General features: G+C 49.0%; 7 protein-coding genes across 7 annotated transcripts; 4 read left to right on the top strand and 3 right to left on the bottom strand.

The window, feature by feature from the left end:
* Positions 1-623: 623 nt before the first annotated feature.
* F5147DRAFT_772022 (uncharacterized protein) lies at positions 624-2,950 on the top strand (the record flags this gene model as incomplete). The annotated part of the gene is made up of 7 exons (XM_041441306.1): positions 624-637; positions 742-979; positions 1,040-1,449; positions 1,502-1,602; positions 1,670-1,861; positions 1,920-2,329; positions 2,378-2,950. The coding sequence occupies 7 exons, from the start codon at positions 624-626 to the stop codon at positions 2,948-2,950; spliced, it is 1,938 nt and encodes a 645-aa protein (XP_041294661.1).
* Positions 2,951-3,019: 69 nt separating this feature from the next.
* Positions 3,020-3,936, bottom strand: F5147DRAFT_651487 (uncharacterized protein; the record flags this gene model as incomplete). Its single annotated transcript, XM_041433541.1, has 5 exons — positions 3,020-3,225; positions 3,278-3,400; positions 3,462-3,698; positions 3,735-3,773; positions 3,828-3,936. 5 exons carry the CDS (start codon positions 3,934-3,936, stop codon positions 3,020-3,022), a joined length of 714 nt encoding a protein of 237 aa, XP_041294660.1.
* Positions 3,937-6,370: 2,434 nt separating this feature from the next.
* Positions 6,371-7,325, top strand: F5147DRAFT_103097 (Aldehyde/histidinol dehydrogenase; the record flags this gene model as incomplete). The annotated part of the gene is made up of 6 exons (XM_041428031.1): positions 6,371-6,448; positions 6,501-6,528; positions 6,579-6,795; positions 6,848-6,901; positions 6,970-7,108; positions 7,166-7,325. Coding segments are annotated over 4 exons (333 nt in total), but the record flags the coding sequence as incomplete, so codon positions are not given.
* Positions 7,326-10,556: 3,231 nt separating this feature from the next.
* F5147DRAFT_687162 (uncharacterized protein) lies at positions 10,557-11,076 on the top strand (the record flags this gene model as incomplete). Its single annotated transcript, XM_041436819.1, has 2 exons — positions 10,557-10,685; positions 10,873-11,076. Coding segments are annotated over 2 exons (213 nt in total), but the record flags the coding sequence as incomplete, so codon positions are not given.
* Positions 11,077-11,416: 340 nt separating this feature from the next.
* On the top strand, positions 11,417-13,589 carry F5147DRAFT_103073 (uncharacterized protein). Its single transcript, XM_041428030.1, has 6 exons — positions 11,417-12,210; positions 12,266-12,607; positions 12,669-12,804; positions 12,855-12,996; positions 13,049-13,149; positions 13,203-13,589. The coding sequence occupies exons 1-6, from the start codon at positions 11,616-11,618 to the stop codon at positions 13,384-13,386; spliced, it is 1,500 nt and encodes a 499-aa protein (XP_041294657.1). The 5' UTR covers positions 11,417-11,615; the 3' UTR covers positions 13,387-13,589.
* A 6,094-nt stretch (positions 13,590-19,683) lies between these two features.
* On the bottom strand, positions 19,684-21,618 carry F5147DRAFT_573876 (uncharacterized protein; the record flags this gene model as incomplete). Its single annotated transcript, XM_041431183.1, has 5 exons — positions 19,684-19,954; positions 20,013-20,104; positions 20,144-20,336; positions 20,393-21,276; positions 21,328-21,618. The coding sequence occupies 5 exons, from the start codon at positions 21,616-21,618 to the stop codon at positions 19,684-19,686; spliced, it is 1,731 nt and encodes a 576-aa protein (XP_041294656.1).
* A 1,905-nt stretch (positions 21,619-23,523) lies between these two features.
* Positions 23,524-24,702, bottom strand: F5147DRAFT_687133 (uncharacterized protein; the record flags this gene model as incomplete). The annotated part of the gene is made up of 5 exons (XM_041436818.1): positions 24,255-24,702; positions 24,068-24,196; positions 23,825-24,016; positions 23,713-23,775; positions 23,524-23,655 (listed from the first exon to the last, which is right to left on the bottom strand). Coding segments are annotated over exons 1-5 (943 nt in total), but the record flags the coding sequence as incomplete, so codon positions are not given.
* Positions 24,703-25,353: the final 651 nt, after the last annotated feature.

The raw sequence follows: 25,353 nt of genomic DNA, 5'->3' as shown, positions 1-25,353 counted from the left end.
ATTATGTCATATTACTATAAAGGATAATGATGTCATCAAAGATCTTGCAAATTACCTCCGATTAGGATATATAAGGTTATAGTCACTCAGGTTGCCATAGTTGCATCATCCATCAAACACAGTAATCCTTCCATTATCCCGAGTGGTATGGATTTCATGTTCAAGTTGGATGACAATTGACTTGAAAACCTATGTCGACCGGAGGTTACATTTCAAGGTTCAAATACTTCTTAGCCAGTGTTGCGGGGTGTTGGTCTCAGAAGTAATTCAGTCAATTAAGAGGGTTCGGCAGTAATATATACTCCTTTCAATTAGATGGGCACTGGCATTGTGAAACATGCTCTGAGACAACAGTTCAAGCCAAATAACCCATTATATAGACATAAACAGACTTCTTGTTTGATCTTCAGGACACCGGCTGTTTATATCCACATTCATGCTGGCCTTCAAAGTACTTACTCGAGCAAGTCATGGAGTAAGGTTGCACAGGGCCTGTATGCAGTATTCAAGGGTATAGCTGTATGCTACCCATACACTATATGATAATGGTCTAAGTATGTATGCTTATGCATTTGCAGTTCTAAATTATATGTACCAGAAACACATGGGGTGTTGAGGGAATCATGCCAATCAACGAGTATTGACTCACTGGCAGACAATCTCTTGTTTGGTTTGCTGTCACATACATCGGTTATGTAACCTAATACTGTGCGATACACATGCATCCTTTCTTCTACCAAGACCACAACTGCTCCTGAACTGCTTTGCCATGCCCCAGTCCAACTCATCAGTAGACAGCCCAAAAAAGACAAAGCAGAAGAAATTGACCGAGGAAGAGGTGCTGGTCTTAAAATCTCACCTAGAAGAATGGAAGGAAGCCGCTGCCAAGGATAGAAAAAAGATCTTGAAGGCGGTCATAAAAGAGGCCAAGGTGCATGCCCCTGCTATGGATGACCGGTTACTGAAGAAAAGGAAACTTGTGAGCAGTTGATCATCGAATTTTATACATGATGTCTGACTTTTATCATGATGTATCTAGGTGTACCGGGACTGGTTATATAACCGAAGACCTGAAAAGACTCGCAAAAAAAAAGACAGCAAGTTCGGTCAGAAATGGACTTCCCGGTCGGTGATAGAACAACAGCGCAAGGAGGAGATCATTGAAAAGACCGGAGCAATGCCAGGATCAAAGAAATTTATTGAAAGATACCAGACAACCCTCACTGCAGTCATGGCCAGTCTATCTAAAGAGCAGCTGGAGGAAGCTCAGAAGACTGCGATCAAGTGGTCTGACAAGGCTCCTCCAGCAGGTGTCCAGGCCGACTTTGCAAAGAAGAAAGCACCCGGTATGATGAAGGATTTGGCGACCAAGTTATGGAAGCAGGCCGGTATGAGAATATTCATATTATCAGCATGGAAAGCAGAGGAAGGTGAGGTGAGGATCAATGGGTGAGTTCCACTTCGCACTCAACCAATACAGATCCACTGATCCGGTTGGAAGAATTGACTTCAATAAAAAGTTAGAAGGCAATAGTTTTACAGATACAAAGGACTGGAAGCCCATGTTATCAGAGTGGAATGCCTATGCCAGAGAAGAGTTCGGTGAGCTTCTGTTTGAAAATCTTGGCGTCATTCGGTCAAGTACTTATCCGACTTCGGGTGATACCAGAAGTTGACCTGAATGATGATGACGACAACGATGATGAGGGGGAGGTAAAGAAGAGCAGAAAAAAAGGGCGAAAGAAGGAAGATTATCCGTTGGAGGTGGATACCTATGGACTTCCGGTCATACTGGACGCTGAAGATCTTAACCTAGAGGGTAAAAAGCATCTTATCCGGACATTCCTCACAAGACACTACAGTAAGTTTCACACATCATGCTTCTGGAGAGTTGAATCCACCGACCAGCTATTTGTCAGGGTTGTGCAGCCAACAAACAAAGGCATCTGTACCATGGTCCTCAGTGAGGATGGCACAGGGTGATTTTATTGAGGCCAAGTTTTTACCTACCGGCTGCCAGCTGGACGATCCGTCAAAGATTCGGTTGGTGGATGCCGACCGGCTGTTAGAGTTGTGGCGTCAAAGACAGAAGGACCAGGTTCGCCCAACCTTTGAATTCAAAGCCTGGGAGGGCGATGATAAGATGATGAGAGAACCAGTGGAGATGATCTCAGGCAACGATTCTGACATCAGACCCAGGGTTCCGGTGAAAAAGTCAACTGGAAAGCGCAGCAGGAGGATGGAACAGGAGTTGAGTAGTGAGGATGATGACAACGATGATGATAATGATAAGGAGGATAGAGAGGAAGACAAGGAAGAAGGCGGAGGCGTGGAAGACAATATCCAATCGCCACCTTCAAAGTCAAAATGAACCAAGAAGCACCGCCGGGCCCATACAGTTCCATCCGACTCAGAGCAAGAAGATCCTCCTCCACCAGTCAAGAAACCCATGCCAGTCCCAAAACCCAAACCAACCAAAATGCACCACCATGCCAGTCCGGTTCCATCTGATTCAGATAACGAAGATCCTCCCCCACCGGTCAAGAAACCCGTGCCGGTCCCAAAACCCACAAAAAAGCGGGGTAGGGTTGATCCTATTCAAACGGATTCAGAGTCAGATCGTCAGCCACTGGTCAAGAAATCCAAGCTCGCTGCAAGTAGAAGGGGACCGTCAGAAGACAACACCGGTACCGGTGCTGTGCAATCAACTGGTAATCATATTAATGACCCTCTGCCTGCATCTAAAAGTCATGAATTTGGGCCTATATCAGGTATGCAGACCAGGAAGAATAAGAACAAACCACTGGCGCCCAAACCAACACCTCCTTCCCCAAGAAAGTCCACCAGAAGGAAAACCAAAGGACCCGAACCCAAGATTACCAATCCAGAGCCAAAGCGCTCTCTTAGAAGTAAAAAGGCATCTTATAAAGCTAACTATATGCACAAGTAGTCATTGGGATATATGGACACAAGTATGCTAGAGACAGGTGTAGATAACATTTGACCGGATATGTATACTTCACGTCAACAGTTGAGATATTGAGATTAGTTGGCACGCCAGCAATAACTCTTGTGCACAGTCAAGAACTTGCTGTATCACAAAGGCTTCATCCGGCGACATGGTATCACCAGCCCGGTCCATATCCAACCGGTGCATTGCTACACGCAAATCACCTACAGCCCTTTGAATCACAAATCCAATGGGATCCGGTCGACTGACAGCAACTGAATCTCAACCATCAACAGTGCATGATCGTCAGGAAAACACTGAACTTACATGACTGATCCGGAACATCATGTGCCGGATCCACCTCGTAACCCATCTCTAAAGGGTTTTCTTTGAGTTGAACATCATTCCCCATGTCCGGCGAGTCGAAGCCCATCTCCAGAGCCCCGTCGTCTATTCAGATTTAGTTTTAAATCAGCAAGTAAATTTACCATATATATATCCAGCAACATACCTGTGGTGCCGGCCGGCTGAGGTGGAGGGTTGACATCAAACCCCAAATCAAGTGGTTCTCCTGCAATGTCGGGCTCTGGAGGAAAGCCCAGGTCCAACGTCTCATCATTTGACCGGTCATCATCAGACGATGTAGGGAATTCCATGTCCAAGATGTCTGACTCTGGTTGATTGTTGATGGTGGTCATCTGGTCATCATCGGACAAGGGAAATCCCAAATCCAATGACTTGCAGTCAGCTGGCATTCATAAGTGTACCGTCATCAACATTTTACCATCCTTCAACCAGTCATGAGCGGAGAGGACATCTAGGTCTTCAAGACAATATCAATTGTCTTTAGAATAGTTTAATATGAAGTAAACCTCACATTCGCCCATGCTTGAACAATCCATCAGCAAGTTGTTGTAAGTGCCCTCCTCTTGTCCTGGTTTCAGGATGTCAAATACTGGCATGTCGGATAATGTCAACCGGTACATTCTTGGGGGCGATAGTTTCTCACCTTCATCCTCACTAGATAAATGTAATGTATGCTGAGGAATCGCCGATGATCACATATGTCGCTTTCTTTTCTTCAATGGCCTGTCTAAATGCCTGCTCTTCATTAGAACACCGGAAGAATGGATGTTCTACTACACGCGGTGACCGGATACTTTGCTCACAGGCCGGCTGGCAACAATTGATTACTGATGACATGTCAAACACGCAATATGAATTCGAAAACTAAAAATAGATTGTGATAACAATGTGGACGCGGTGTAGGGATTCATTTCTGGCTAGGCTTGGAGAGACTGTCTTTACCTTACCTTATGTTGGCACTTTGTAGCTTACATAATCAAGTTACCTTTTCACCAGTTCTACTATGAGTCTGAGTATTCAGCAAGTTTCTATCATATTTCCTCTTCTCTGAGCCTTGAGCCTGGTCCAGAAACCCTTTAGGGTCGAATAGCAGCTAGGTTCTGCAAGACCCAACATTGTTCAGACTCACCATCTGAATTGTTGTACCTTCAGCGGATATATCCGAGTCGGGCCGGACAACCGGTGATTGAAAATTTTACAAGTGTGTACAGGTCGCTTCCGGGTGTCTTGTCAACTTCCTCTCTACTGCAACTTCCTCTCTACTTCAATTGTCTCACCATGTCCTCTACCTCTACCTCCACTTCTGCTGCTGCCGCCGCCAACCAGACTCTTATCGCCCTTGTCGCCAGGCTCAATGAGATGGCTCAACAGGTTCTCCGGTCGCATTCACAGGAGGAGAAAATGGAACTGAGCTGGAAGATTGCTCGCGATGTGGTATGTTTGATGTCTTTTTGGTTGACAGTACTGACACTAGTTACAGAATGAAGCCATTCGCTCACATGGAAGGGTCGCCACCTATGTTCCCCCTGGCCTTTTGTCACTTGCAGCTGAGATCTTCTGTGCTCAGAGGCGCACAACACAATTGGTAGAAGTACCGGATTGGAACCGTCTGGGTCACAATGAGGACATGTGTATGAAGCACCCATTGTATGGTAAGACATTGGGTGATGCTCCGGTTCCACCTGCAGCTGCTGGTAAGCGTGTTCCTCTTGTCATCCTACCTGTACTGACATCTGTTACTGCACTAGTACCTGTCCAGGTTCCTGAACCTGCACCTGTCCCGGTTCGCGCACCTGCACCTGTCCCGGTGCGCGCACCTGCACCTGCCCCGGTTCCTGCACCTGCACCTGCACCTGCCCCAGTTCCTACACCTGCACCGGTTCCTGCACCGGCACCGGCACCTACACTGGCACCGGCACCTACCTCGCATCTCAGCATTCGCATCCCCAGACATGCAGCATCCGGTGGGACTGCACAGGCTGGGCCGTCGAAATCACGCAAACGATGACTCAGCACCAGCCCTCCTGTGCCTCGTATCAACCCGCCCCGGAATCGTGTTCCCAAGTCAAAGGAGATCTTGTCAGACACTGACACGGAGACCGACAAGGATAGGAGGAAGGGGAAGGGGAAGGGGAAGGGGAAGGCAATGGCACCGGAAGATGACGACGATGAGGATGGCAAGGCCATCAATGTGGATGATCTTCCGGACATTGAGGTAAGTCTTTTGCCATGTAAATTCAACATGGCTGATGCTGGACACAAGCCCCGGAAATCAACACGAAAGCCCACGAAAAAGAAGGCTGTTGCATTGAAGCCAAGTGAGCCGGTTGTGATGGAGGACAATGAAGAGGACGAGTTGGAGGAGGATGATGCTGATGATGACGAAGACAACAACAAGGAAGCCAGTGTCAGACCAGGGAAGCGACAAAAATTGGTACGATTGTATTTTTATTGAATTTGTGATATGCGACGCTAACATTATACGATACAGTCCGTTCAGCCCAAGGCCAAGGCCAACATCAAGAAAGGCAAGGTACAACCGGTAAGTCCTCCGGTGGATGCAATGTTCTACCCCACTGATACATCATAGCCCCGCCTTGATGGATCTCTACCGCCTTGTGACAGATGCCAGTTGAAAAATGTGGAGTGCGACCCCCGGTTGACGAAGAAAGGCGATATCGCCCTGACTTGCTCTTTGTGCTATCAGTGGAAGATGGCATGCATCCGGAGCAACCCAGAGAGTGCAGAAAGCACAACTGTCGCCACCACTGCACCAACTTCGACTCCAATCGCCACTCACTCCAAGACTACCTGGTCCAGGGCCACTGGACAGAAGATCAGCAAGAAGTCTAAGGGGAAAGGTAAGTCTTCTGTAGTGATGTGCACGGCCCGGCTTCAGGCTGTGGGCCGGCCAAAGCCGAGCCTGATTAGGCCGAGCCGAGCCGGGCCCAAGTCAGGGCCTGACCACGGCCCAGGGCCTGGCTTGAGGTGTTGAAAAGCCTGAGCCGGCAGCTCAGGCCGCAGCTTTTTGTCCCTTATCGGCCTCAATATTTCTTTGTTCATTCGCTGACAATCCGGCAGACCACCAAAGACAAGCTCACCTATACTCGTCACGAACCAATTGGTGTCGTCGTAAGTACACGTATATCAGCTCCCAGATCATCCTCTGATGTTTGTCTGATAGGGTCAAATCATCCCATGGAATTTCCCATGTGCGTACACATCAGCTGCTTCGAGTGTCATGCCCTCATTCACTTCGCAGTGCTCATGATGGCATGGAAACTTCACCTTATTAATGAGGCTGGCTTCCCACCCGGGGTGGATAATGTCATCTCTGGTCACGGAAACACTGTCGGTAATGCCATCTCCTCGCATATGAGGATAGAGAAGGTCGCCTTCACTGGCTCAACCCTTGTTGGTCGCAAGATAATGGAGGCCGCTGTGAAGAGCAACCTCAAGTGCTTCACGGAGAAAACTCAGTATGTGTGCACGTTTATGATACGATATATCCGCTAACGATGACGTGTTCAGGTGCAAATAAGAGCCTCGTGTGTCAAGGAAAGCGCTTTTAGCAAGGAATGCGAGGTAATTCCATTTCACGCCTAGCCCGCTCGCTCGCTGACAACATCGCCGACAACATCACCTCTCAACAGCTCTACCAATCGATAGACATCACGCACCCAGTCACAGGTGAACACAACAGATGCTCATCCTCGCACACGTCAAGTACTTCCATGTGCGCAAAGACATGCTCACGGGCAGACGCACGATACCAGCATCCATGCCTACACGGTTCATGAAGTTCTTTTAGTATCTCACCATTACACATATGCTTAGATTTAATTTCAGATCATTTTGTTCTTGAAAGCCGTCGTTGAGCCCAAGCCGAGCCACGGCTTTGGCCTGGCTTGGGCTCACGGCTCGGCCTGAGCTTTTGCAAAGCCCAAGCCCCCCAAAGCCGAGCCTAAGCCAGGGCTTTCAGGCCGAGCCGGGCCCGCACATCACTAGTCTTCTGATCCGGTTGGGTTGTTTCATATTCTCATTCGTTCTTGTAGATAAAAACATTCAGCATCCTAGTCCTATCCCAGAGGAAGAGGACATCAACGTCAACGTCGATGTTGATGTGCAGATGCTGGACGACGCTCCACAAATGACCGGTACCGGTGGTGCTGTAACAGCAAAGGCCCTTTTGGCATCCGGAGACGACTTTCCTTCTGATCATTGGAAGGAACCCAGTGAGGACGATATACCACCTCCATCACCTGTCATGGCCCCAGAGGACGACATCCAGTTCTCACCAATCCCTCCAGTTTATCAGCCTTCCTCGCCTGTCGCGCCTGCCGGACCCCCACACCCTCTCGCTCATGAGCAGATGGAGGCCATGCTGGCCCAAATTTGCATCGATATGGAGGAACTGCGCACAAGCGATCGCATGGAGATTGACATCCGGCATGATCGCCTGGAGCATCGTATCCATCTTGCAGAGTCGTCCGATCATGCCATGTCCATGCATATCGACAACATAGAGCGAGATGTGCGTGTGCAGCGGGGACTCCTCAGTGAGTGCACCGCTGAAGTGAGAGGCATTGTCAGGTATCTCAGGGAACAGAGGTCCAGTCAAGCGTCAATGTCAATGTCCAGTCCACCAGCATTCAATCCACCCTCCATTACAGCCCCCAACCCATCCATTAGTGTGTTTGCCCGCACTGTGACCAACAATGTATTTACTCCGGACGCATCTTGGAGGAGTGCCCAGACCGGTGGTGATATGTTGGGTGATGCAACAGATGGCTCACCGGTCGCAAGGCATGACCAGGTGCCATCCACCACCACCATCATCCCATCACTGACCATGAAGGCATCCGGTCCGTCTGTTCCTCCAGTTGGTGCACAACCTGTGCCAGTCTCCTATTCTACCGGTGCCGCCCATGCCTTCCACTGGTACCCTAGATACATCTGTCGCCGTGCCATCAAATGTGCCGGATGATGGGCAGTCCATCTCGGCTCCTTTGTCATGCCCACGATATGGACCTCTATCACACCAAGGTCGGTCAGTGAGCGCTAAGCATTCTAGGAAGCCTTCCGGTGATGGGCCCAAGTAATACTAGTATATATCATTCATGTTCTTGTATGTACTAGTGGTCTAAATTGCGATGTCAACTTCGCGTGCTTCATCATGTAATTGAACAGTTGACTTGGATAACCTGAATTTCAGTGGTAAGAATGTTGCTGTACCGGATGATATTTCCTTCATAAAGCTTGTATGCACTGGGTGAGTATTTAAGCCATACCGGATGTGTATCCCAGACGTACCGGATGAGCACTGTCGGTTAGTATACGTTATACCGGATGGTATTTCCTTTTTTACCAGATGTGATATCATACCGGCCCACCCATCTGCGTTGTGCACCTCGGGTACCTGGCCCACCTGTCTGTGTTGTACACCTCAGGTACCGGCCCACCCGTCTGCGTTGTGCACCTCAGGTACCGGCCCACCCATCCATATTGTGCACCTCAGGTACCAGCCCACCTGTCTGCATTGTGTACCTCAGGTACCGGCCCACCCATTCATGTTGTGCACCTCAGGTACTGGCCCACTTGTCTCCCATTGCACCCTAACACCCAGCCCACCCGTCTCCATCACACCCATCTCTCTGGCCCACTCATTTACATTGCACCACATTCCTCCAGCCCACTCGTCTCCATCGCACACTATATTCACTGCTATTCATATAGTACATTCCTATATAATCATCTACACTATATACCACCAGCCCATCCGGTTGCATCAGGTACACACCACCCTCAGCCCACCCGTCTACCACGGTACACTTATTGCCATGGGCCCACATGGGCTGGCCTGCCGGTATAGGTACATTGTCACCCTCAGCTGTCCGTCTAATACGGGTATAAGTTACTGTACTATGTGCGCGCCCTAGGGATCTGCACGGGTACGGGTAACCCGCGCGGGTCACGGGTACGGGTACTACTGGGGTACGGGTACGGGTCGGGATTCTAAGACCCGCGCTCTTACCCGTACCCCAGCTATACCCGTGCCTTCGGTAATTTTACCTCTCGTCCTCGCACACTCCTCAACTGCAACCGTCATCAACGTCTTCGCTCACCACGCCACTATCAACATCTTCGCACCCAGCATTCCCGCGTGCACGCTACAACCGGCACCACCACCAACACCGGCACCTAACGCGCCTTCCCAACTCCACCAACTCCACGTTCACAGCGCGCGCGCCCGAAACGCATCAACAAGTGTTGACGCGATGCAAACGCACGCGGACGACACGCGAAGACGAAAGGACAAGAGAATCGAAGAAGGGAGAAGGGATGGTATAGAGATGAAGGAGGAAAGAGGAACTCGAGGAGACGAGACTTTGGGCACGCTGGAAGTGAGTACTCACATTGAAGACTCTACCCCCAGCAACAACAACGACGTCATACGCGTCACGTCGCCGGTGCCTATCTTTGTGCGCCCAGCACTCGCACCACCACCAGCTTTCATGCCAACGCCACCATCCACGACGCCAACACCACCATCCGCGTCACCTTCGCCATCATTCGCACCACCATCTTTGTCATTCGCGCCGGCACTAGCGCATACCCCAGCGACACCATCACCAACGACCACTACGCCATTCCCAACGCGACGGATGCCATGCGCGAATGCCCAGCGCGCGCCCCTCCTCCTTCTTGTGCCATCCACATATGTTCGAGTCACGTCAGCATTCGCTGATGTGTGCTGGACATATGTGCTAAGCACTGGCGGATCTATGACCCGCGGGTACACCCTTGATGGGTTGTACCCCGGGTCCTTACTTCGCTACCCACTGTGCAACCCGTACCCTTGCTGCGGGTGTGGGTTTACCTCGGGGTGCGGGTGCGGGTTGACCTGCCGACACCCGGGGGTTCACCCGTGCGGATCCCTAGCGCGCCCTCACTCGTCTGGACCGTTGCTCATATCAACGGCCTGACGCCAGAATGTCTCGCCAACGATTATGTTGATTGGATGGCCTGGTTTGCGCAAGAACGGCGTGGTGTTATTCCCTCTGCGCCCCTGGCAACTTTCTCAATGGATGACTATGCAGTCTACGCTATGTTTGCATCCGGTTATGGTTTTGTTGAAAACAACTTGTCCTCTTTCCTCATTTCTAGGCTGGAAGACTCTTATGCGTTGAGCAACTCCTTTTGTCCAGCGTGAGCGCTGACTCTTGCACTGTATGACAGTCATCGCCTGCCAGACTTCCCATACACTCGAGCATCTAGCTCCTTCTCTGCCGTCGTACAATTGTATGCCCGGTCATCACAACTTGATACCGCAGAGGTGCGGCATCGGCGTTTTCGTGATATGCCGCCCTGGTGTCATTTCGGTTGTGATGCCTTTGAGAGCGTTCACTATATTTTTGCTCACTGCCTGGCCTTCTTGGCTATCCGTCGTGCGCATAGCATGCAGCTCTGTGATGAGATCTCCTCGTTACTCGAGGGCAAGGCTGCCGATCGTGTGCGAGAAGTCTTGGAACGAGCAACTCAGCGCCTGTTTTCTGACGACACGGGGCTTTGGCCACAATATCGGACGCGTTTTTACATGGGTGTGCTACCCCCACTTGCACGTATTGTGGGCAACATGACTGAGACAGAAGTGGGTGTATTACCCCCACAGTCTCATGATATGGGCAACATTGCATCTGGTAATGCGGGTGCCTTACCCCCGCAGCTGGATAGTATGACGATAGAACCTAAGGTGTTGTCACGATTAGCGCAGGCATGGCACGTGCATAGTATTCGGCTGGCGGGACGTATTTGGGGAGAGTACAAACGACGTATAAGGTCTCTGAATGCCGTTCCTTCTGATAGGGTGGCATATAAGTCTTCAGACACTTATGTGCACCTATTAGCAACAAGTTTGCAAGCTTTGCTTTAATTTCGGACGTTTGATTGGATTCGCTGGACGTTTTGTTTCATTGGTAGTTGAGCCATCGAGGAACCTAGTTACCTGAGCTTGTGTCTGCTTGTGTGAGCGTAGATGGCCAATTCAAATTCAAATAGCTAGAATTCAACGTGCTTTATCTTAGTCAGCCTGTGCTCGTACTATTACCATGTCCGTCTGACTCCAACATGTTCGGGTCAAAATTGGAAACCTGCTCACTGTTAGCGGTCTAGAGTTACGGGATCCAATTATTGTCAGTTAACTCCTAAATATAGAGGCGTCCCGTCACACTACACTGCCTTGCAGATAAGAGACTGGTCAGAGAGGCGCCTAAGCATCCTCTCGTTGTCTTCATCCACCATGCAGAAGGTATCTGACTCAGTTACATCAATCTTCCAGTTGGAAACTAAGGAAGAACGCCTTGCCAAATGCCTACAAGGGGGTTCAACCATAGTTTACAGCGAAAAGTTTGGTTTGGGGTGGCGTTTTGGGCTGCAGTACTCTCAAGAAGGCTGGTCTTTTGCCAAAGTGAAGGTTTACCTCGATCATACCCATTGTTCACCGTCGGCGACAGACGCCGCCACGGTGACTGTCTGCCTTAAAGATGGGTCTACTCCAGAGGTTCCTTCTTTTGACAGCAGAATGGTCTCGATTGCTGATTTTGGCCACGGTCCCCCCGCGCTAATTGGCTCGTTCTCGCCGTCCGTTATTGCTGCACACCCTTATATGTGGTTTACGGTCGCTACGAAAGCAAACTTTGCTCCAGTTATCGCTGACCCCCTCATTAATACTGCATCTGCTCTTAGGCAGTCCATGAACAACGGCGAATTCATCGACACCAAGTACTATGCCATGTCCAAGCGTGCAACTTGGAAGTCTTCAGGAGAAACTCGTTTTGTATATGCGAATAGTGCAGTTTTAGACCACGGCGCCAGCGTCGCGTCAGTTCTCCCTTGTGGGTGATCTCTTATCTTACCTGGACGAGCAATAGTAATGAACCTAACTTTTAGCATGTATCAAAAAAAATTCTTTACTCGTTCACTACGACAGCGAAAATAGGCTGATGATGGACACCACTGAGCGATATGATTATTACCTCGACAGCGACATCGACTCGGAGGAAGAAGAAGTGAAAGAGAAAACTAAGACGAAGACCATGACGAAGGAGAAAGCGAAAACGAAAATGAAAGCGAAGGGAAAAGCACAAGGAGTGCCTAGCCAGCCCCCTCCTTATCGTTATAGCCAGAGCTATTTTGCTGCCCCGGGACATTACGAGCATGAGTCGGATGATTTTAGTGATACATTCAGTGATACCACTTCCGATAGCAGTGCTTTAAGTTCGGATGATGACAGTGAGTCTGTCTCCTTCTCCGTGCGCCTGAGGTGATCTCTCATGTTGAGTCTACTACTTAGACGGCATCTGGGCGGCATTGGCGGCTACACGGCCTCCAGGTTTCCGCTCGACGGACACACTGAGGGCTGAGCCACTGCCTCAACCCTTTTCTCCGACACAGCGAATAGTGTTGGTTCAGAACACGGCATTCACAACGTAAGCTACATTTTCTGACTAGCTCAAAATGACTCAAACTGTTCGTGCAGCTGGGCATCCTACGTATACTATTGCTACACTGGCCAAATTTCTTTCCACCCCCTGAAGTCCAAAGATCCGCTCAGCCGGCGCAACAACACAACTCAAACTTTACGCTGTTCTCCCAAGTCGATGTACCGACTTGCCTCTAAGGTTTGTGTGTCTCGCGTCTTATCTGGCACACAAATTAACAAGAATTCCGAAGCTCAAGAACACACGTTTGGAAGCTCTGGCGTGCCAGGCAATCAAATCCAATTTATCTTCGAAAAATATATTGGATGAGGCATTTTCATGGTTTACAGCTCAGTACGCCTTTCTTGTTCTACGCCATGATCATCGCTGACCCTTGATCACCACAGGTACCCTGATATCGAGAAAATGGAACTAGAGCTCCTGATAGAGTTCCGCAGCACACCCGAAGTATCAAGTCGTCTGGATCAGATCCTTGAGAGTGTTTCCCGAGGAGAAAGGCCTTATGCAAAAGCTATGCTTAATGGCTTTTTAATGCATCTGACACGGCAGGGGGCAGGTGGTACGAAGTGAAGTCGCAACAGTTATTTTGTCAGTTGTACTTGTAAGTCGTGTTGTCCTTTTGTTGTCATCTTGTCTTCCACCTCATTGTACGTCACGATGTTGTATCTTGTAACTTGCCATGTATGTACAAGGTTTACCGACTGTCAACCTATTGTAAAATTTACTACTGCAAAGTTATGGCTTAACGAAAGTTTGAAAAACAAACTGGTTATTCGAGATGACGTAGTACGTAGCAGTACACTGTATATCGCACCGATATTATTAAGCTTTGAAGTTCTGACTACCAAAGGGGAAAAAACATGGGAATAGGAAGACGTAAGAACGGAAATACAAATGGGGTCTCATAAATCATGCACCATGAATCCTCATTTCGCCCAGCCTCCTCTGCACCCAAGGAGCCCTCAACCGATTGTTCATGTGGAGATATACGATGGCCTCGTCTTTGTTCTTTAAGAACAACAGCATCATCTCCAACTTATCTTCATCTGATATGTTGGTGGCCGCACTGAGGACTTCAAGAGAGCGTGCGAATTCAGAGGGTGGCGCAGCGGGGAGCGCAAGAGCCACAGGTGGGGGTGGGGGAATAACAAGATGCTTGCTCATTTCTTGCACTGCACCGGCGAGTGCTACAATCGCTGCATTATCCTGCTGCGGTCTGGCGGTTGCATATGACGGGCGAAAACGCGCGCCCAATGGGAAGTTATAGTCAGGAGGCTGGATTGAGTGCGTTCGACAGAGCTCCTCGAGCCATTTCTGCACTGCGGGCTGGTAGCCATTGCCCAATGGAGTCAATGTCAGACTCAAGTGAGGTGATTCTGCGTCCACGTACCTCGTCATGCCAATTCTCGAAGTTCTGATAGCCGTCCATATCGATTGCAATGGGGGGTAACAACATACGAGTCAATAGATCTTTGTTATCAGGGATCATGAACACGTAAGCGTTTCCATGATTTGAGCAGGTCACATGACAACTGGACCAATGGATGGCCGTGTTCTCTTATATTTTCAGCCCATAACTACAGCTACACCTAGTGCTCGTGGTTCTAAGGATCGCAGCCTGCAGGCATCGAAGGACTTGATTAAATCGATGACCCATTTGGTATAGATAAACATAGCCCAGGGCGAGCTAATAATAGACTCACTCATCGGGAGCACACATGGACCCACTCCTGTATACGTAGGTTTAACATGCATCATGATTCATAGGTACAAGACATGAAAAAGAATCGGCATTGCGGACTTGAAATTACAAATTGATGTTAGAATTTCAAGCGTCTAATATGTAGCGGTGCCCACACACTGGCGCAATCGGTGACAGATGTACCATTTGTCTGCATCTGGTGTACGAGACCACCCCACGTAATGATGTTGGCCTTGGTCTGACCGCTACTCAGAGAGAAAAGTGAGCAATTCAATACAGGTTGCTACCGATTTCAGACCACTCTGGCTTGCTTCTATTGCTTCTTAGAACTGTATGGCGTGAATTGCTCTACAGTCCCAAGAAGCAACATCACTCGAGCCACCATTACATATTTTCCGTATGGAATTTGGCATCCCCGCCTGCGTCGGCAGATACGTTGCTTGTTTGGCTTGGAGCATGTCGCTGTGACATGGTCTCTGGTGATCGAGCCGATTTGAAGAGCCGGAGAGGGGAAGTATAGGATCGGCAAGACTGGCCGTTGCCTGACCACTGCATAATCCCATTTACTGGCGGCGAGATGTACGAGTACTCGTCTTCTGGGAGACAGTAAACGAACATGTACGAGAGGATTTCAGTCGGCAAGAGCCAAAGAGCCAGTACGAATCCTATGCGCGAACTTCTAGATTGAATGATATAGTTAATATAACATCCTCTGACGTAGAAGGTTGGGGAATACTAGTCCTGAGGGGGTTTCAAGTCTGGTCATTATCAATAAATGGCTCGATATAGCATACAAGTAAATGAGTGGGGTGAAATTTGTTGATTGACATGAGACGTTCCCATGGGTCCTACATTCAAATCAAGTTGTGATATGGAACGCCGTAATATTTCTGCTGGCAGCGGGCAAGAGACTAGCTCAGCTTCTCACGTAATGACCGGACGGCGGACGCCCAAATCATGATGACGCTGGCTAAAACACTAAGCGTTATTTTTTCACCAGTATAAAGAGGAAGTCATCTTCACCCCAAAGAAATTATTGGAGTACTTCACACCATCCCGCACAAACAATGCGCTTCTCTTTCCTCACCGTTATTATTGCGCTGACAACATCTATAATGTCTGTCGGTGCGTGTCAGCCAGATGGCGAGAGTTGCACAAAGACCGTGGACTGCTGCAATGAAGAGAGTACCTGCGTTCTCATTGTGAGTAGTAGTAGTTTGCGTTTTCAAAATTTCACCTGATGGCACACCCTTTGCGCCTTGTAATATCAGCCGACTGGTGCTCAAATCTGCTATAATCCTGGCGATGAGCCCCACAGAGGAGGCCGGTAAATTTGCACATAGCAATACACTGGTGAGTCCTGTTTCTGCTTTTCCATTGGTGATCGAATGATGTGCAGTTTCGATCCAGTCACAAACATGAAAGGCTAGAACAAGGACGATCGACGGTTATATAATGCTGCCAATGAGTTCGACGGGGAATTATGATAGATACAAGTATAACAAGAAAATAGGGACCTGCCGGTGCTGGACAATTGATACAGCATTTCATAGAGTACAGTCAGTAAGCAACCTTTACAACTTGAAGCTAGATAGAGACTCATCGAAAGCGATTGATCGCTCTTCAACAACTTCAAGCTTCAAGTCCTTGGTTCTCAGATGTGACCGACCACAATAACGACCAACTTGTCCAGGCTTCAACTGTAGATATGTTACTGTTAAGAAATGTTTCGACCGGAATTTGTGCTCAACCCAAATAGTAATGTTACCTGCTATCCTGGTCAGACCTTCCTAGCCTCCACCCGTACTATGCGATGACGGCAGAAGAGTCAATGGCAATGATGAATTAACGATAGTTGAGAGAGCGAAATACGAATAAAACATAGAAGTCAAAGTGTCGCTTCGCTAATGGTGACCATCTGCGTTCTGAACAGGCATGCAGCAAATCCACCCCACGAAACGAGCGCGCCATCCAGCACCGGTGATATGAGGACACGAGGGTATTTCCGATGCCCCAGCAGTGCCAGTGACGGCAGAAAGCGTCGAGGTGGTGGTAGTTGGAGGTAGCTGTGATGATGATGCGTTAGGTTTTTGCGTGGTATGAATTTTGGGAGGTTGAGACGAGCTAGCAGTTAGCTTCTTTCTAGCGTGATAATTTCTCTGCGCAAAAACGAGTCAGCGATAAAGGACAATCGTGAAAGATAAAAAACGCACAGGCTTTCCCGCTGTGCAAGGGACCTCGATCTCTCGCAACTCAATGTCCGATCCATCTCGTCCGCGTAGCACACCAGATATTAGGTTTCGAGTCCAGTTGAGAGAATGGGGTAGAAGTCGAGTATGGTGCTCAGTTTCCCAGTGAGACTTTGAGCGACGCCAGAAGGATGAAACATGACTGAGGGTGTGTTGGCGTGGTACAAGAGTGGGGTGGTCATATGGCCCATAGGCTTGGGATGGATGAATGCACGACTGAGGACATATGAGTCACAGGATTGAATAATGAACGGAGATCACGTACATTGGCCTCGTCAAAGAATCTTGGAGGTATTCGAGGGGCACCTTTCATCTTTGGAGCTGGCCGCAGCGTAGTATCGACCTGAGGAAGCCGTTGTCAGCATCATTTGGAATGAAATGTATCTAAGATTACAATATCTGCAAGGCCAGCTTCTCTGACAATAGCAGAAACATCCCAGGTATATATGTGACCGTTCTGGCAGCGAGTGAAGAGGAACTTTCCATCTGGAGAAAAGGTCACATTGGTCAAGCCGTCTTCATGATGAAGTGGTGTTCCGATGGATTGATTAGTTTTTATATTCCATAGTTGCGCTGTCCTGCTGAGGAATGATGTGATTGCGAAAAAGTGCCCATCAGGAGATAGTAAAATGAAATCGACGAAAGAATCGACCCGGACCAAGTTTTTGTCAGAAACAGTCAAAGTGGCTGTGTCGAATTTCGTGATCTGGAATCCCCCCAGGCCCCAGGTGATAATTGTTTTTCCATTCGAGGTCCATGCCAGGAACGGAAAATAAATCTCGAATGTTTTGAGCAATCCGCCTGTGTTGCCATCCCAGATTTTTAGCCTACCATCCACCGCTGTGGCGATCATCTTGCCATCGGGTGAGTAGCAAACCGCGCACACGAATCCTCCTGCCTTGATTGGTCCAAGGATAATTTCTCCGCTCTTGACATCCCACACTCTGAATGTCCCATCCAAGGATCTGCACACCACTCGCCCCCCATCTGGACTCCAGCACACAAGAAGTACCGATGTGCGCCCTGTCAATGTCTTGATAACCTTGCCCGTGTCGATGCTCCACAACTTCACTGTGCCATTCCAACTCCCGACCACTAATGTCTTGCCGTCCGGCGACAATGCTATGGAAGACGATCCAAATTCTTTGTCCTCCCATTCCTCGATCTGCATGCCCGTCTCCAAGTCCCAGATCCGAAATGACCCATACCATGAATGGGTGATGATCCGCTGTTCGCCGGGCAGGTGTAGGATGTCGCCGGTGTCACCCTTTACTTTAATCTTTCGGTAAGGCATTGTCACTGAATTCTCGTGCTTTGCAGGAGCTGGATGTGATATGGTTTTGGTTTCGGGATTCACTTAATGGGTACGTTATGATTTCAGCTCTTACCATCAAATGCCATATGAATCTATCACTTACTCAGAATCTAGGTGTACTTGACTTGTGCACAGAAAGATGAATACGGAACGAAATATGCGATGTAGTGGTGTTTCGTTCGATGGAGACTCAAGTCAGAAAGGAGGTCGTTCTTAAAGTCTTCTACTGGCGCGTCTTCCTCGTTTTATGTTCGCTCTACAGCCTCAGCACTAGCTGTGCAGATTAAGTGCCCAATGCTGTAATTGGATCAAATACCCGCTTCCTTCATCTGCATTGCCCTCGACATCGCAACCATACTATCCCACCGGCCTGCATCCTTGTGTTTCTCCACAGGTCCAATGCGTATATTTCTGTAGTCTCCGCTTCTATCCCCTCGCGCCACATTTCTGTTGAGAGTCCAACTGGGCACATCTTATTCTTTTTACCGGTCTTTGCTCTCAACGTCCAACCTGAATTTTTTCGCCTTCGTGCTATTACCGCAATCTGGTCATCCTGGTCGCGATTTCCTACTTTTCCAGATGTACTTCTACGTACTCGTATCTGTGCAGTGCCAAAATAAACAGTCTTCCTCCATCACCGCGAAGATCTTATCCACTAGTCAGATATCTTCGCCTTGTCTGCTGGGACGTTTTCATGGCGCGTTTTGTACAGAAAGGTTGACATATACCCTTTCCTCTGTCGATATCGTGCTGATTTATGCCATCCCCAACAGAAGCCGGACGAAGAACCAGACGCTTACAAGAAAGAAGTCATTCACGACGGACGAGCCCTTTTGGATGTAAGTCGTTCACTCTCGTGCACTCTCTCCTCAATACGATTGTATCTGGCGCATCTGCCGTTCCCCGAGCCAGGCTGCGGGGTCAGGCGCATACAAGTGCCTGACGGGGAAGGTGGTATGCGGTACAAGTACATCACCTGCCGCGTGGATCCCAAGAAGTGACACGATATAACCTACAAGGACTCGCCTTTGGTCGTCTGCCGGCCCTCCAAGGCCTCATTCTGTGTTCATGGAGTTACGAAGGCGAGGCTAGGTGCCATTCAATGTATTGACAGTAGCAAGTCAGGAAATACAATATTTGCGCAGTCTTGTTCTTCGTTCGCCTCTGAAAATAGGCACGTGTCTCTTCGCGTTCTTACTCTCGATAACGCTGTATACAATTGACCGTGAGCAAAAGGATCGTACTACATAGACGTATCAATTAGACAATGACCAACGTTATGACGTGAGAGCCGGGGACTACAACATGTCGACTTGCAAAGATAGTACTAGTGTAGGCTTGACATGATTCCACTTGAAGACATCAGGTAAGTCCATAATAATCAAGTACTGTCACCGTCGACGACGTGCACGACTAGCCTAGCTACTCTGAGTCATCAGGAGGCGCAATTTCATCACGGATCTTGCCCTCTAGAATTCATAAAGATCGAGAGGTATATCATATTAATACTGGACAGTATTCAACCAAACCTTTCGACGATGTCATAAAAAGAAAACAAAAATATCATGAAAAATAGATAGCGTGTAGCATCATAATAACGGTCACGTAGGTGGCCATGTTCCGGTGTAAGGGCGTTCTCCCCACTTCTCCCAAGCATGTTGACCAATGCGGCGCACAGTGCCCTGTAGCTCCGCTTTCAAAGCTGACCATCCTTCGTGTCTTACAATATCGTACGCGCTCGAAAGCGACCACATAAATGAGGGGTAGGGCGGCGAGAATTGACGGGAGTGTCCAGGTAAGGGATTCAACTCTGGGTATAGAGGATCGTAATAGACGGTATAAAACAGTCGGCGAGCTTGGACATGTACCAATCTATGCAGATAGTCAGCAGGTCAGTGAGAAAACTTTCATACAAAATGAAGAAATCTACCGCCACATCGCAAGGACGAAAATTATTTGGGCTACAACTCCAAGCAAAACCATGCCACGATGGAAAGAACTGTTGTCGCCAATGATGGCCGGCTAGTCGGAAGAACCAATCAGATGCGAACACACCAATACATATAAACTTTGTCTTACCAAAAGTCCACTTCGGCTCACGGCGCCCTTCGTATGTTTGTGCATCAGGTCACGCTCTTTCACAGATTCAACACGAAGGTTCTGAGCTAACTGATTCCGAGCATGCCGCGCTGCCCTCGAAACTTTTTCTAGCTCTTCAAGGTGGCTTGTATTCAAAGCGAGATCATCAGCAGACCTATTGCAGTTCCTATCAGTCAGCATTTGTCTTGAACCGTACGCTGGAGATATTACCTGTCCCCATCACTTAGCCCATCGGCCCACTCCTGAAGCGTTTGCCGCATCCGAGCCAGTGTTTTGGTGCGACCAACGGGCGGATCATCATGCAGGACTAACAGCTCTTCTTCAAATAGGGGTTCAATCACAGGGACGACTTCTTCCTCAATTTCTCTTCCCATCGCATCGACAATACGAATATTACTCTTGTGTTGGACACGAGGGGTGTGAGGAGTTCCAGCTGATGACAGTGAACGAACTACGTCTTTCGCATCCACATGCCCGTTCGCAATATCCTGTGCATCAGCCAATGTTGGAGGGTCATCAATCCTTTCCCGACCGAATGCATCCACAACCTTGACGGTGGGGGATTTTCTCAGCGAACGTGGCGATGGTATATTGGCACGAGATATGGGCGTTGTAGGACGTTCGGGAGTGACGGGCCTTGCTGGCACTGGATCATGTACGACATCAACGTGAGCAGAACCATTGGTCATTTTTGGAGGGTCGCTCTCCGCCTGTCGTGCGTAGCCATCAGGCAGAAAGTCTGGCGCAGATACGCGTCCAGAAGGTAAAGGTGATTTTTCAACTTCAGCAGTTGAAGCCTCTGATTCCGTGACGTCAAAGCGTACTTTGAGAATGCTCTTTCTTCTTCCGATAGAACCAAACTGGGATTGATCGGCAAAACCATTGTGTCCATTCTGAGTTGTGGGTTGATTTGGAGTGAGCATCCATGCGCCAGGGGGTGCCGGTGTGCGTAGAGGGAGAGAGTTAGCGCGCGACAGAGAAGGTATTGGTGTGAGTAGTCCATTGCCTGCTGGGACCTCCGTCTTCGAGCTCCGCTCAGGTTCAGAAATGGCTTGAGACAGAGGCGTCGATGACAACGTTGCAGTCGGAGCCAACTCGGATGAAGTAGGAGGCGGTGATATTTCCCTCAGGTGCTTGGGCGGTACGGGTGTAGCAGCCCACGCTCCAGGAGGCCTAGGGGTCTTCATCGCGGTATAGTTCGGATTGGCAGGGCCATCCTCATCGACTCGTACGGGTGTGACATCCGCCTCGCGTGTCTCTGCTTCATCTTCAGAAGATGAAGGAAGAACAGAAAGATTGGAAAGGTCATGAGGCGGAGATGGAGTGCGGAAGTCAAGAATGGAAGTGCTTGATGCAAGACGGCGCGGTGGAGTTGTGAGCGCGAAGGTGGGAATGACTTCAGAAGAAGATTCGTCCCGAGGAGCGGAATTGGTCATTGGCGGTGTTCCTGGAGGAGTGAAGGATGATGGCATCGCCTGCTCTTGGGACTGAGAGTTATCTAATGGAGAGTCTGGAGTAGGAGGTCGGAACGAGGTCGCTGAAGTTGAAGAAAGAGCTCTGTGAAGACGTGCTTCATCATTGGAAGAAACACCAGGTGTTTGAACGAGTGAGCGTAGCCTTGGTGGCGAGGATGGTGGAGACATCAGAACCTCTGTCTCTGGCTCGCTGAGAGGATCTTCTGGGAAAGAATTCGAAGGTCGCGTGTCTGGACTAGTCAATTGCGGAGCAAACTCTGACACGGATTCCTCGTCGCTCGCTGTATATTCTAAGATAAGAAGGTATATTGTCAAGCTAAGGGAAATACGGGTCTTACCTAAAACCATATCCTCATCCCCAAATGCACCGTGGATGCTAGTACGAGGGTGAATACTCCCCACTGACTCGGTAAACTCCGTCAGCCGCTTGCGATGACCTTTCTTGAACTTCTCCTCGTCGTTGGCTTTAGGAGTGGAAGAGGCAAAACTGCCGCTGTTGAAAAGACCATTCTTCTTAGATGGCGAGGGTACTGGAATTAAGCTCGACCGGTTGACGCCCGACGCTCGGTTGGATGCGAGCGAGCCTGGAGTCGGCGATGGCGAAGAGATGGTTGGCGTGTGGTGATGTGAGGAATCAGGCTCCTTGTTGCTGCGTCCGCCTCGTTTAGGCGAACTCTCCAGATCTAAAGGAGGAAGCTGATGACCCCGCGGAAAACCCCAGCCAAATCTTGAAGCGGCCGCAGGCTTAAGTGGTGTAGTACGGGGTGAAGCTTTGCCATTATTGGAAGGAGACAACGGATCTGCACCCTGAGGCGGGTGAACGGACAATGGTTCATCGAGCACCGAATCTATTTTGCCTTTGTGAGAATGCACCTTCACAGCCGTCAGTGAGCTCTTGCTTTGAGCCTCTGGAGTGAGGCGAGGTAAACTAGACGATGCACGCAAACTCCTCCCACTCTTGCTTTGGGAAAGATGGTCACTCGCAGATGTAACTTCATTTCCACTGCTGTCATGACTATGATGTCTTGTTGTGTTCCATTTGGGCTGTGGTGAGTTCCAATTTCGCTCACGTTCATGCGTCACCTTTCGTCCTTCTTCCACTTCTTCTGGATCTCGTAACGAGTCATGACTAGCTTGTGAACTGGCAGGTGAGCTGGCACCAGATAATCGAGAAATGGAACCTCGTCGTTGAAGGGATGCAAGCGTTGGTGTCGCATACGCCGTGACTGATGGAGGTCGACTGGGGTGAGTGTGGGAGTGATTCGAATGTGAGCTAAGACTTGAAGACGGTCGAGGTGGTGGGTGTCGTTTATTCCATTCTCGTTCACGCTCGAGGTAGCGGTCCCCGTCAAGCTCAGCCATCCGATCACGATCTGAAGGTCATTGAAGTGATGTGAAGTGAAAAGAAATAATCGCTTACGATCTGCCTGTGAGCTCACGGAACCTGACCTTGAGCTCCAATCATCATCAAAACTCCGAAGCGACGCAACACTACCCCTTCTATGCATAACCCTGCCGCTGAGAGGTGAAGTCGCTCCGTTCGAAAGGGATTTAACGTGAGAGGGCGACGTCCAAGGAATTTCTTGAGAGTGGCGTCGGTGGAACTCCAATGAGTGTTGGTGATGCAGCTCAGGGGTGACAGAACGTGATGGTGCTTTTGGACGGTTCCACTCGCGTTCGCGTTGGTGCATCCGATCTTCTTCACGAGAGTGGTGTTGTTCTTTGACTAGAATACCATGATAAGCTCGCCTCAAAAAATAATAGCAAGTGGTAATCTCACAATCAGCATCAGAAAGTGATGAGCTCGCCCTTGGCCCTGCGCAATAATGTAGGTGGATGACGTAAAGGCGAAAAGACATCACCTACCTGGCAATTCGAGACTGGCACGCCGAGACTGATCGTGATGTCGCAAACTTCCGCGTAATGAAATAGAGGAACGGGGCCGTAACAGAGTGGTTGACGGGTGACTGGTACTTGGCCCAGGTATCGGTGCTGGTACTAATGGAACAACAATAAGAAACGTTGCAGTTAGCCATTTTGAAAATGATTGCCTACAATCTTCGGATGTATCAAGATCTCCCATAACATGTTGCATATCCGAATCTTGATCCAGGAGATCTGATTGAATGGTCAGGGGAGTACAAACATTGCAAATGTTTGACCTCACTAGAGTGAGACGCTAGCTGGGAGGGCAATTGAAAGGTTCTTTGATATGAACTTGCACTTCTTGAAGGTGATAACTGAATGGAATCAAGTGGTCGTAACGAAGTCGTCGTCGAAATAACATTAACATTAGCATGTCCTTCCAAACGAGGTTCGTCTGCGAATAATGAACCTGTTTCGGAAGGTTGAGAAGTAACTGATACACTTCAATCAGGTGCACTCGTCACAATGATGTAGATGAACTGACCGTCATACACCGCTGTAGGTAAATTTTGATCGAGGAGCCGCGAGTGAGAAGACATTAGACGTGCACGAAGGGTATCAAACGTTGCTGCATGAGGAGACCGAAATGATGATTCGGATCCCTTGCTGGATTCTTTGATTCATATTGTGATGAGATGCCAAAGATGATGAAGTAAAGGGAATTGACCCACTTGGTTTATCAACCTCGTCATCACTGAGACTTTTTCTTTTATCCTTATGCTGTTCCCTTTCACGGTCGACAACAGGGGTAATGTCCATCTCACTGGTGTCAAAACTATTTCTGCGTGGTCTCGATTTCTGTGGTGTGTCCCCAGGCTCACGTCTGGCACGAGAGAACAAATCCTTCAGGCTGTCCCGAGTGATACTTGGAGTGGCAGGTGTAAAACGAGAGGACACAGAGCCAGCGCCATCTTCTGACAGTTGTGCGACGGGTCTTGTAGGAGGGGATTTTCCATTGGGCGAATCAGATGAACGTGCTAGCAAGGCGCGGAGGCGTGCTGCAGGTGTTTCAGAGGGTGTCGCAGACGAAGTAGATGGTCCAAATTCAGAATTTTGACCATAGCTATTTGCAAAAGAAGCGATGTTCCTGAGTGGCATACGAGGAGTAGGTTGATTGTCGTCTTCATCATCGACGACATTGAATTGTGATCGCGCGGAAGAAGGGACTGCGACTGGGGTAAAGTCCATATCACTATTACTGTCCTGAACACGAGGATTTGGGGTATAGCGGTTAAGCCTTAGACGAGGCTTTGACAGTTGATTTGATGAAGGTGTATCCATGATCGGCGACCTCGTCGGCCAAAGTACTGGCGCGTGAAGCTTTGAAGCGTGTTTCCAGCGTGTTCGACGCGCTATAATTGTGCTTAAGCTTGTGATAAATTAGGAAATAAATCCCTTGACAAACAAAACAAATTACGATAGACGTAAAGCACAAGGCGATGGTCTTACCTTACCACAGCTTCTCTTCTGGTTTCTCGGACCAGCAGCTTTGCAGACAGCGTCCTCACACAAGTTTCAGGATCTCGCCCCTTGGGCCCATCTGTACAATGGTTCGCAGGACATACATTGTGTGGGAGAACATGCCTTCACAAAATGCTACCTTTGCAAGCTCTTGAAGTGCGTACCGGCGGTTCGCATGCGCATTGCAGGAGGTCATCTTGACCAGGACGATATCTTCCCTATCACGCAACTTGGCCTGTCAAATCCTGGAGAACAAGACGCATATTTATATTTTCCGTGGTCTTTACAAAATGTTCGCTCGCAGAAACT

Source organism: Suillus discolor (genome assembly GCF_016758755.1).
Source record: "Suillus discolor strain FC423 chromosome Unknown F5147scaffold_18, whole genome shotgun sequence".
Taxonomy (NCBI): domain Eukaryota; kingdom Fungi; phylum Basidiomycota; class Agaricomycetes; order Boletales; family Suillaceae; genus Suillus; species Suillus discolor.
The sequence above is the reverse complement of the archived record's forward strand: the minus strand, read 5'-3'. Positions and strand labels throughout refer to the sequence as shown.